Genomic DNA, 12,698 nt, shown 5'->3' with positions numbered 1-12,698 from the left:
TATATAACATTACATGCATGCTAATGAATGCTCCAACTTTAACAGAAGGTCATTCACTGCAGCACAGTTTCACCCCTTCTACCACAACTTGACGTTGGCCTGTCACTTACTGCTCAGATTAACAGACTGCACCTAATGATGCACACCTGCTTCCACTTCCACTAACGAAGCCGATGGCCCGCACCAACATCACAAACAAAACAACAAAAATAATCTTTTGAAACCCTTTTCATTGATCATAACTCTGTACAACATCGCCCCAACAAGCTTGTATTTGCCTCTTTGTATAAACTGACTGATAAATTAATAGATTAATTAAAGCAATGGACTTAAATTAATTTAAAAACAACTCAGGAGAGGTTTGTGGTCCTTACAAAAATTGAACACTTGACATGTAATCTAGGAGACATTGAGGAAAACCTCGGAAGTTTTTTTTAATCGATCAGTTGCACCTTGTGGTTGTAGAAGCTTGTTGTCAAATAGATTTAGCATGTTGCAACAGGATAGATTATATCAATATTGAATCATATACCACTGAATAATCTGTGGTCATGCTAGGTTTTTTTTTTTAGTACTTCCTCTGAAAAACATCACCTGTCGCCTCCTTCAGGTCCCAGAGGGTCATGTGGTCATGCTGTCTTTCCGCCTCTTCGACATGGAGGCCGACCCCACCTGTCGGTACGACTACCTGGACGTCTACAACGGTCACACCCGATTGGTGCAGAAGCTGGGCCGCTTCTGTGGGACGTTCAGGCCCGGCGCCCTCATCTCAACCTCCAACACCATGATGTTAGACATGGTGTCGGACGACGCCACCGGCGGAAGAGGCTTTCTGGCTTCTTTCGCCGCAGGGAAGCCACATGTGGAAGGTGTGCAAAAAACAAACTAAGACACACGCACACACACACACACACACACACCATAATGAACCACTCAGGCTTCAGCTACACACGTTATAAACAGCAGCACTATGGGGTGTCTCCGCTGGTGTTCTTACATATTTTTATCGATCTGGTGAAAACAACTTGAATTTCTTTCTTTACGCTCACAAAGGCTTACTCAATTTTGTCTGGGGAAAAAACAAATCACTACAGTCTGTCAGGATTATGCAAGTGACTCAGAATCGCCCTAAAAAACAAAAAAAAATCCATTATCAAGCATAATAGAAAACTGTACCTGACATTTTATAGATGCCAATTCTGACTGCAACTTACATACTTCCTTTTGCCTCTGGTACAGTACCACAGGACAAAGGGCTTCCTTCCCTTATTTGAAGGAGGTTTGATTAACGTCTGTTCCTTTCCTCTTCATCACTCCATCCTCTCTTTATTTTTTCCCCACAGAGAATCAGTTCTGCGGAGGACGGCTGACCAAAGCACAGGGCTCTGTCAAAACGCCCAACTGGCCAAACTCTGATTACCCAGCAGGCATCAGCTGCTCCTGGCACATCTCTGTAGAACCGAGCAACGTAAGCCGATCACTGCGCTTTGTATTTCATACTAGACTTATGCTTAGAATTTCTGTATTGATTTAGGTTCATTAATCAAACAGTGTGAACTGTCAAATCATTTTTAAAACCTCTCTATGTTAATTGGACGTTATGTTTTTGTTCTGGCTGACATGTCAGTAATGTCTAATAACAGATATCTAATCTGTGTGGGAGGTTTGTAATATCTCTTTAGTGCCAACAATCACATGGTCACTTAACCAGCTGGGCTCAATGTTGTTAGCTGTGATTTGCTCACTCTTTGTGTCGGGATTGAAATCAAGGGGTAACTAATACTAACTAGACACCTGACCTTCTATCATTTTGGATGAACACCAACACTGAATGTGCAGGAGTTGGTGTTAAGAATCAGTTATCAGCTAGGCTAACTAACAAAAGCTGCAGTAGCATTAAAGTTGTTATTTCCTTGCACAAAATGTTAGAAGACTTCAAACTGTAGGTGCAGCTAGGTGTGTTGAATAAAGTGTTTTGGAACTGGAGGAGGAAGTGGAATCAAAATAGTAGTGAAGGGGCCCATCACAAGGAAATGTTTTACCTCAGGTCTCTAATGTAGGTTCTATTTGTGTGTGTGTGTGTGTGTGTGTGTGTGTGTGTGTGGTGTGTGTGTGTGTGTGTGTGTGTGTGTGTGTGTGCGTGTGTATGTTTGTGTGGGAGTGTGAGTGTGACAGCGGCCTTGTGACGAAGTTCAAATGAAAGACTTCATTGAAAGCCAGCAGACGTGTTCATGTGTGCCAAAAGATTGAATGTAAGGAAAGGGAGAGGGAGGCAAAGGGTAAGAGAGGGAGTAAATGCCCGTCTGTATTTCTGAAGTCAGGCCCTTCTCTTCCACAACCACCTCTACTTACATCGGCACTGCACTGGGTTCATGAAAATTAGTTGCATGAAGCAGCCCACATCCTTCATTTCTTGTCATAAATATATGGTTTATGTTGCCACCTCGTTTCCAGGTGATCGAGGTGAAGTTTCAGAAGCTGGACTTGGAGCCCGACACGTACTGTCGCTACGACTATGTGGCGTTGTTTAACGGAGGAGAGAGGGACAACTCAAGAAGAATTGGGAAATTCTGTGGAGACAGGCCACCGGAGTGAGATTACTCATCACAAATCACAAAACATGGGATAAAAGTTGCTTTTCATTCACTCACTCTCTACTTTTCTTATTCTGTACATAGAACTATAGTGACCAATGGGAATGAGCTCCTTGTCCAGTTCGTCTCTGACCTCAGCATTACCTCAGATGGCTTCATGGCCTTCTACTCCAGTGTGCCCCGCGGGTCCCGAACACCCACTGCTGGGGGAGACTTTATTTACAGTCCTCAGTCGACGTCCATGCCACAAAAAGTGCCCGTGAGGCCCAGGAAACCCATTAAACCAACCCCCAAACCTAGACCCGGTCTCCAGCCTAAACCCACCAAAAAAACGCTGGTGAAGAAACCTCCTCCACGCAAACCTATTGCCAAGCCCGCAGTCAAGCCCACAGCTAAACCCAAACCAGCTAAACCTACACCTAAGGTGCCTGTGAAAAAGCCTGCACCTAAACCCAGAGTTAAACCCACACCCAAACCTAAGATTATCAAGCCGGTGCTCAAACCAAACATCAAGGCTAAACCCACGCGTAAACCAACACTGAGGACGAAGCCCACCTTAAAACCTGCTGTCAAACGAGTAAAGCCAACCCCTAAGAGCGGAGTTAAACCAATCGTCAAACCTAAAGCGACACCTAAACCGGGACAAAGCAAGACAGTGACGAAGAAGCCTGTCGTGAGCAAGAAACGTGAGTGGAATTTATTGACTTTGAAATTTATAATCTGCTTTTTGCCTACATGTATATATTTGTGCACACCTGTAGTAGGATGCAAGTTTATGTGCTTAATTATTTGCCCGTGTGTTTGTTGCTGTGTGTGTTTAGCTTTACCACTGAACCCACTGTGTACACAAGCCTGTAAGAGGACAGGAACCCTCCAGTCCAGCTTCTGCCCTCATGACTTTGGTGAGCCACAACATCAGCTGCACCTCTGATTCTCACGAAACTTCCTCTACATAAATTTTCACGTCTCTACCTGTCACTTATTTCCCCAGTTTGTTCTTGATTTCTCTCTGTGAAACAGGATTTTGCTGTGACTTGATCTCAGCTTTTTCCTTGCTAACTTTAATTTTAGTTTGGCCTGACAACATAAGCATTACTGTTCAGTGAAGTTTAAACACAATTCCTTTGTAATTTATAAAAGTGCGTGAATATCATATATAATTTTCCTCAGTGACCACATCCATCCCCTTTTTTTCTTTCAATGTTCTGTCCTACATTTCGGTCTCTCTTGCAGTGATTACGGGTAAGATTACATCTCTGACGGCTGGTCCGAGGGGCTCAGCAACTGTTGAGGTGTCCCTCATCAAGGCCTATAAGACAGGACGCCTCAACATCAATAAATCAGGACCGGGAATGTCAGTCATGCTGACCTCCACCTGCAAGAAATGCCCTGGTCTAAGCAAAGGTACAATATAACACTCTATTCTCAGTCTTTTCCTTGCTCTCAATATCAATTTGCTTTAACCTCTTATTTGAATATTGAACTGACTGAGTACAAAATACAAGGACAGAAAGAGCAAAAATCTTCTATGCAGACGATGTGATTCTTTATTTAACCAATATATCTCATCATTAAAGACTAATAAATAAATTAATATACCAATGTGTCTTATTAATAATTGAATATATAGGTTGCAACTGTAAATAATAATTATAACACTAGTACTGGTACATTACCATACATTTTCATACGGTATTTGGCCCTTTATAGAACCCATTTAGCTCCTTGGGTATTGATGAGCATGACCTGGCGTTTGACATATTCTGACATATTTTTTCTCACTCTCTCTCTTTTCCAGGCCTGAACTATGTGCTGATGGGAAAAGTCGACACACAGGGCAACGGCCATCTCAGCCCCTCCAGCTTCACTCTCCTCTATAAGCCAATCCACGCCAAAGCACTGGCCAACCTCTCTGGAAAATCCTGCTGACACCACAGCTGAACTCACCAGTCACATGAACAGCCGCAGCTGTCTCTCTAAAAACATGTAACTTGACTGAAAAGACTGAAAATATTATTAGAAATATCCAAAGATAATTTTTATATAATACACATAAAATTAAGTATTATATTTTGTATTTTGTATGTAAATTATAATATTTCTGTGTTAAAAGATCATCAGTCAATCATCATCATCAATAAACCATGTGATACTGGTGCTTGGAGGGATTTCAATGTCTACCATCTATTATCTTTTTATGGTAAAATATATGATCTGCTCTAAGGAAAATATATATCCGACACACATGAAAACACAGATGAATATTCTTATGTTTATGGTTTTTACATCCACCAACCACCCTGATTGTGATCTGCTGTCTAGGTTTGTTGTTAGTTCAACCATCATTCATTCAACTTTATTCATCCCTGCAAGGGTCTTCGTGCATCATCATCATCATCATCATCATCATCATGCTCTTGCTGCCCACAACAGCACCAGGAGATAACCATCACACATACCAGGATGTACAGTATGTCAAGTTGTTGGTCCAGAAGGCAAACATGTAGAGCGTCTTGTTGCAGTAGGAGCTAATTTGTGTTGTGTCCTTGTTGTAGTTGGGCTCATAAATAGAGTAGATACACACATTACCTGAAAAAAAAAGAATATATTATATTCCAACTTTACATGACACATTTAATGTTCTAATCTTTTGTTATGGTGCAAAAGAAAGTGAAAGAGAAAACACTGTAACGGGATAACATTTAGTGTGATGAGAAAAATAACTCCCCTGGAACAGAGACAGGATTGTTGTCTTCTGTGAACTTTATGACGCACTGTGCACATTAGAACCTTTGTTTGTTAGTGTTTTTGTTTTAATTAATCCCACAAAGGAATGCTGTAATATCAATTTGTTAAACAATAAAAATTATCCTCTCTACTCATCCCCCCAAAAAAGTCAGATGCTTCCCTCAGCAAAAAGAAAAAACTGCAAAACCGCTCCTCCTGATAATTTGAGTACATTCCCTTACCAGCAAGTAACCGACTGGAGAAAAGGAGTGACAGCAGGTAATAAAAGATGACGTTGCACATCATATATTTATCACACTTACACACACAATTACATTATATATTCCAGCTGTAGATACTTTGAGTTTATTTCAACTATGCTGACAGCTCTCACCTGCTATTACTGTTGGGATTCCCAGAGTGTGTTGAGCTCTGTCACAATCTGGCATAGTAACTTGATAAATCAAACCTCCAGAGGAGATGGATACATGAGCTGCCTCAGGTACATTAAGATTAGTCTTGACATGGAAAAATGCTACTCATAAGATAAAATGCAACAGTGAAACAGAGACACTAACTGCCCACACAGGTTGCAAACTTTCCAGAAAGCTCCCTAAAAGCTTTCAGTAGCAAGACTGAGATAGAAATGGCAACATACAGTAAGCCCAAAACATCTAAAAACAATGTCAATAACTACAATGTCTTATATAATATCTCTCTTCTATTCCTTTCTGTCTCAGTAGTGAGAATGATCGGAGTTAAGACTCAAATAATTCTGCATTTGGTCTCTCTGTTAAAGTTTACCAGTGACTATAAGGTGAAATTCTGCTTAAATGAATCAGAAGCTGTAGAAAAAACATCATCATCATATTGACATGGATGATCATTAGTGTAAATCTCAGATATTCCTAGAGAGGTTCTGGGCAAGAGTTTCTAGCTTTATCCCAAAGAGCAAAAAATGTTATTACTCACATCCAAACATACTAGTTTTCATAATAACAAGAACCCTCTTTACACTGGTAAACAGATTTCCTGTTGTACTGTGGTAGAAGGGTGAAACTTCCACTAACTGATCTTAGCTTGTTAGCTTTGTGTTGAGAACAGCTTTCACCCTTTTGTTACAAGTGACATCTAGTGGCCTGTAAATGGTATTGCAGTGCATTAATTGTCCAGTAGTTTCTGGGGAAAAGTTCTACTTAAACCTGCATTCATTTATTTTTTTGGCCAGAACATGCTGTAAAAAACTGAAATTATTGGCTTTTAATGAAGCAAATGTATTAACAGTTGCCTATTTACACATCTAGCAGATATGTATCAACATAAGCAGTCATCTGTGGTCGTGTGTTTGGCTGCCTCTCCTTTTAACTGCATTTAAGTCTCTACAAACTCCCGAGGTAATATATTTAGCTCTTTAGTTTCTTAATGCTCCACTATGTTAGTGAATGAGTAACTTGGATTTCTTCTTTTAGCAGCAAGAACAGTGAAATAACTTTAACTTATTTACCAAACAAACTCAGAAATGTTGAAAGTCCTTCCACCAGAAAATGTATTATATACAAATACTAGTACAAAAATAGTATTATTTCAGTTTTAAAGGTTAGGCACATTCTGTGAGAAAATGATGATTAAAGAAAAAAACAAGATGTGATAGTATAACCTGTCATAATAGAAGGTAGATTAAGTTTGTGTATGCATGGGTCGTATATTTCTTCTTGATATTTTCTGTTTCCTTTCTGTTACAACAATGCCTGGTAATAAGACGTGAAGTCGTACTTTAACCTTGAATATCTCTGCATTAATCTGTATTAGTTTACATGCCACACAGTTTGAGACATTTCATAAACTCCATATGATGAATTTAGTGTTCAACAAATTAAAATGATCAGGTTTCTCCAGTGTGTACCAATTTTGAATAACACACTGCTGCTTGCTAACATACAGAGTTTTTGGTCTTATCTTATGACGTAATCTTGATTTATATATTGGGTTATTTATTTCAGTTAATATAACTTGAGTTCAGTCAGTAAACTTCACAGATAATATGTGATATTATGAACTACACTTACAGTCCTGTCTCAGAGCGAGTGAAAAGGGGAAGTGAATGTTTATCATTATATGCAGTTGTGTATGTACAAGATGAATGAAGATGTTACCTTTTGGCTCTGATAACATGTGTTTAGCAATTTTCACAATATTTCAATTTATATACTAAATTATTTATCATGAAATAATAATTGATGGATTCATTTGTTTTATCGCAGCCCTTCTTGGATAGAATAAACATCTGCTGTTAGACTGTTACATCGATTATGAGTTTGAATTATATTGTATTGAAATATTGTATCTATGTTTATTATGAAAGCACTGATGTATATTTGTATAAGGCAAGTGTCAGATTTGTTGGTCAGTACTGTATCTGGCTGTGGACAATTTTACACTCATTAACTGTCAAGTGGAATTTTTTGTCGTCATCATAAACAGCCATAAAACAGCTATTAAAAGTTATCTTAGTTTGAGGAAGTATTCATTTACTGTTTTCCGTTAGTATGACCGGAGCTGTCTACGTGAAGTAAAGCTCATCTCGTGGTCACACAGGGCGTTTTTAACGACATCCCCAACTAAGATCTGGCTGAGTTCGCGTTTCATTCATTTCCTTTTAATTTCAGCTTAGTGTTGTGATTAAATGTCACGCAGTGGAAACTAAAAAGGCCACCTTCAGAAATGTTTCCTGGAATCTAACCACCGCACTAGATGTCATGATATATTTAGGTTTGGATTGTAGGAAATCAAGGTTTAGTGAAGTGCATGATGGGGAACATGAGGAATATGATTAGTTAACTGCCTACCTGACGCAACTCATCAACAAACATGAGCAATAAATAAAAAAAAACAAAAAACAACCAACATTTTATTGCTTCATCCTGTACTCCGAATGAAGTTTGAGCCCAATTTCTGGCTCAACATGTAAAAAATACATCTTATATCATATAAATCTGCAGAAGAAGAAAAGGCTCAGCAATGAGAAAACATTTCTTATAATCAGTATTAAAATCGATTCCACCTTCGAGTTAAGCATGAATCTGTTGGGTCAGTGCAACTGCAATACAAGATAGGTTTTAAAATGACACATATTAGTCTTGTGTTGCACATTATGTATTTAATAAAGAAAGTTCACTCTAATCTGCTCCCCATATGTTCCCATAAACTCATAGCCTAGGCACACTTGCAACAGAAAAAACTAACAGCTTCAGCAGCAAACATGATGTGTACAGTACAGCGGCCCGCCTCCTCGTCGTGTCTGCGGACCGTCTTTAGACGTTGTCGTCGGGGTCGGCTCGGCCGCACAGGCAGAAGCAGACGAGAACGCAGCAGCCGCCGAACAGGAACACGGCCAAGAGGATGTAGACCAGAGTGGTGGTCCAGAAGGCGAACAAGTAGACCGTCTTGTGGCAGTACGGATCCACATTCGTTGTGTTCTTGTTGTAGTTGGGTTCGTAAATGGAGTAGATCCACACGTTACCTAAGAAAAAAAGGATTGATCACAGTTTAAAAGCTTACAGACTTGCTCTAACCACCTTCTTGGCTTCTTACAGGTAAAATGTCCACTGTCTGTATAATCTCTTTCCTTCAGGAGACAGTTACATTATGCAGCCGCTTGTTTTATTCACTGTCAGTGCTACTATGAAGGACATGGCTTACAAAGGTGTGGAGGATCTCTTTTGAATAATTAAATTTTTTGAACATATCTCACTCTTGCTCCTCTGGAGGTTGAATTCTCTTAAGTTAAGTCAAAGTGGATAGATGTGACTGTAATTAAGGAATATAATGTGCACAATGTAATGATACTAAACTAGAAGGCTAGCACGCTGAACCTGTGCATCTTTTCAAATAAGACTCCAATAAGGTTTCAGCTCGCTAGCATTGTAATTTCTCAGAGACGGGACTATTATTTTTTTTACTGATCTAAAATGCATAAGGTTGAGTCCAAACATCAATCTACAGAGTGTGTGTGCAGCTGTGGAACTGTAAAAAAGTGTGGGGTGTTAGTTTTGGTGGACATCTAGTGGCTCATACATGTTACCAGAGTGTTGTTGTTGATTGTCCAGCTGGTGCACTTTAATGGAAGCGAGCGAGGGAGTGTAGCATAAAAGAGGTAATGCCCACTTTAATGAAATAATGGACAAGGTGGAGACGATGAGTAGCTTCCATTATTTTCTTTCATTAGGAAACCTTGCTGTGTATTATTACACTTACACCACTCATGCTAAGATTTGAACTTAACATGGACTGAAGACTTAGTTTTGTTGTTATGGTTACCTGCAATTAAGCATACTCAATTGTCATTTTTAGGCCCACTAGGCTGAAACTAATGCTCTGTAATACAATAAATACTCCCTTCATGAAGGTTATAATGGTCAGTTTTTGTTCACTGTTTTTAAGACGGTGTTGATTAGACTGCATGGTTGTTTTGGAGGCTGCGGTTTGTGGTTATGTTGAAATATGTTGCATCATACTGATAGGTGATAATGTTTAATCATTGGTGTAATTTCAGTTTCTCTTTCGACCAGAACCATGTTTGAGATACACCATAACAAAATTCATATCGACAGAAACAAGTTTTTCGCCCCCAAACACTGCCCCATCTTCTGTCACGTTTCCCGCCTTGTGGCTCATTCGCCAGCCCACCGCTATCTACACTCACCAGCGATGAACCAACAGAAGAGGAAGAAAGATGTCACCGAGTTCCAGGTCATGCAGACTTGACTGAGCGGGTTGGAGGTGCCATCTTTGGGCTCCTGGGCGCAGGGCAGGCAGGAGAGCACCGCCAGCACCAGGCCAAAAACCCCCACCACTATCAAATAGATGGGGATGTAGTGTTGCCGTGGACATTCATTCAGATACACTGACCCTGTTGGACACGGGGGAGGACGATGGGAGATCTGTCAGTCCACATTTTCACAAGTGCAGACTTTCTGGCATTTCAAAAATCACAACTATCCAGTGAAACCGGCTGCTTCACCGTCACTGCAGAAAGTTTACTCAAACACAATGAATTAAATGTCTGTTAATGTGCACGACTCTCTCACCAATTGCAATTTGAGCAGTAGGCAGGATGCAGAGGAACAGCTTTGAAGGTCCTGAAAGAAGACAAAATAGATTCAGTTGAAAGCTCAGACACTCAGACACTAGGACTCTTTTCTGAACCTAATCTGAGAATAATCAACCAGTGTGCGTGAACAGAGCTCACCTAGTATCGGTGTTGGGGGTTGAGGAGGGCTGCGGATGTGTTGAATAAGACCAGTGCGGGACATTATATCGGTAGTGAAGGCTCCAACCTGCAGAGGAGGATAAAGGTCTGAGAATAATGTTGATAAAACTAAAAGTCTGCACACTGGAAGATGACAGTGACTCTTTCACAAAAGTTTTTCTCTTGCATCGTTCTGCCACCAACTTGTTTTACAAAAGCAACATCTCTAAACAGCAATTTACAAACGAGTCAAACTCAAGATGTAACATTTTCTGCAGGAAGGATGGTCTAAGGATGATCGCTTTATCCAAATTACAGCAGAAACAAAAAGACCAATCATCAGTTACTTAGTCAACAAAAATTAATCAGAAACTATTTTGATAATCAATTACTTATTTGAGTAATTTTGCTTCTCAAACATCAGGATCTGATGTTTACTTTGTCATATATACAGTAAACTCAGCATCTTTGGAAAATGGGATTGTGGATTTTTGAGTATTTTTTGTAATATTTCATAGATCAAACAATTAATTAATTCAGAACATAATCAGCAGAGTAATGGGTAATGAAAGTGCTTATTAGTTGCAGCCAAAATCCCAATAAACTTCTAAATAAAAGGACATTTAAATCTCACTGAATCTCTCTGGGTAATCTCCTATTTCTATGTTAGTATAATTGTGTATAATAAAGATTCAGCACAGGCAAAACCAGAAACCTAGACCAGATCTTGACCTACTCTAGATTCAGGTCTTATATCGTCACCCTTAACCCACGGGTTCTGTTGCTTGGTTTTTCTCATGAGAGAGTGAAGTTTTTGTCGGATGATTCTGACAGTTCTTCAACAAAAATACATGCAAGTGCAGGTATTTTGATCGTCTTATAACCAGTGATTTAAAGAAGTATTGCACCAATTCATGTCACCTCCATAAAGTTAGGGATCCCACAAAGGACAGATTGGACAAGAATGGTTAAAGTCAAAGCAGCAGAGGCCCAGATATGTCGAAATCTTTCCCCCAGTAGGCTATCTCTCAAAATACCAACAACACTGGATCATAAATTCCCCATGATGCAACTGGATCGCTCATTTGCATCTTGCATCTTTCATTAGACCTGCAATGCCTCTTTCTTTCTTCACTTTGTAGCACTTAAAGGGAATTACAAGTGGAATTGTCGTATATTTTAATTTTCTTTGCATTAAAGAGCTTTTAAGGAACAGCAATGATACATATAAACGTGTGGCTGTTCATTAGAGAGACTACAATTAGATTAAGTCATGGATCAGGTCAGGTCACTTTGCCACAGATCCTTCCAGTAGATGTAAATTGCTTCTCATGCAGTCCCTATTAATGAGTGTCAGGCAGTATAATCAGGAACTGTGACCAACACAGCGTGGACACAATTCATGTTCACGCACAAAAACACAACAGTAACCACTTTAAAAAATGACTGACTGAGAGGTTTGACTGCATTCCCTAAAGCCAGTCTGACCAATGTTGCAAAACCGCAGGAGCGACAAGAATCAACCTGTGCATCACCACATCACACAGATATGACACAAGGACACGGACCAGATTTGTCTAATTTTAAAGTCCACAACGGGATGTTTTTATAAGTTAATATAAATGTGACGAACAAACGGCTACAACAGCTGAATACATACTATTCTGAGGACGCCCCCACCAAACAAGAGAAAAGTAAATCACACTCAGGTAGGTCCAACTTTGCTAAAAAAAAAAAAAAAAACAGGGAGCTGAATCACCTGGGAAATAAAACGCTGTCAAACCTGAGCAGATAACGTTGAACCGCGCCTTCTCCGACGCGAAGTAAACTAACTGTACGAGAATAGGTTCCGTCTGCAAAACACATACGCACGAAGTCTCCGGTGAGGGCGGAAGTGGCGACTTAAAGCATGGAAGCGACTGTTTGTTGTTCAATTCTCCGACACTCACCTATTCAGTTTGACGTCTGTGTCTGTGTGTGTGTGTGTCTGTGTGTGTGTGTGTGTGTGTGTGTGTGTGTCTGTCGGAGCCGCTGACAGCCGCGCCCAGCAGAATGTCAAACCTCCACCTCTCGGGGGCGCGCATGCACAGGAAGTGAGGCGTTCACGCGGTCAACTGGTTGTTAAGATA

The 12,698-nt window shown here is 40.0% G+C and overlaps 2 protein-coding genes across 5 annotated transcripts in view; one reads left to right on the top strand and one right to left on the bottom strand.

Annotated features, from left to right (window-relative positions):
* The window catches only part of pcolceb (procollagen C-endopeptidase enhancer b), an 8,579-nt gene extending 3,079 nt beyond the window's left edge, over window positions 1–5,500 (top strand). Inside the window, exons 3-9 of the mRNA XM_056368512.1 lie at window positions 611–869; window positions 1,344–1,468; window positions 2,455–2,591; window positions 2,679–3,280; window positions 3,416–3,496; window positions 3,828–3,998; window positions 4,393–5,500. Coding sequence (XP_056224487.1) covers window positions 611–869; window positions 1,344–1,468; window positions 2,455–2,591; window positions 2,679–3,280; window positions 3,416–3,496; window positions 3,828–3,998; window positions 4,393–4,523 — 1,506 coding nt within the window. The 3' untranslated portion in view covers window positions 4,524–5,500. The remainder of the gene's footprint in view (window positions 1–610; window positions 870–1,343; window positions 1,469–2,454; window positions 2,592–2,678; window positions 3,281–3,415; window positions 3,497–3,827; window positions 3,999–4,392) is intronic.
* Window positions 5,501–8,216: 2,716 nt separating this feature from the next.
* On the bottom strand, window positions 8,217–12,653 carry LOC130164012 (transmembrane protein 272-like). 4 transcript variants are annotated; one of them, XM_056368377.1, is made up of 5 exons: window positions 12,519–12,653; window positions 10,570–10,657; window positions 10,409–10,459; window positions 10,024–10,230; window positions 8,217–8,841 (listed from the first exon to the last, which is right to left on the bottom strand). In XM_056368377.1, the coding sequence occupies exons 2-5, from the start codon at window positions 10,631–10,633 to the stop codon at window positions 8,633–8,635; spliced, it is 531 nt and encodes a 176-aa protein (XP_056224352.1). In that variant the 5' UTR covers window positions 10,634–10,657; window positions 12,519–12,653; the 3' UTR covers window positions 8,217–8,632. The 4 variants fall into 4 exon arrangements, with proteins under 4 accessions (XP_056224352.1, XP_056224355.1, XP_056224356.1 ...); XM_056368380.1 differs by lacking the exon at window positions 12,519–12,653 and adding an exon at window positions 12,353–12,503; XM_056368381.1 differs by lacking the exon at window positions 12,519–12,653 and adding an exon at window positions 12,230–12,486.
* Between the last annotated feature and the right edge of the window lie 45 nt (window positions 12,654–12,698).

Source organism: Seriola aureovittata, chromosome 23, assembly GCF_021018895.1.
Source record: "Seriola aureovittata isolate HTS-2021-v1 ecotype China chromosome 23, ASM2101889v1, whole genome shotgun sequence".
NCBI lineage: Eukaryota > Metazoa > Chordata > Actinopteri > Carangiformes > Carangidae > Seriola > Seriola aureovittata.
Note: the sequence above shows the minus strand (reverse complement) of the source record. Positions and strands in the feature narration are given on the sequence as shown.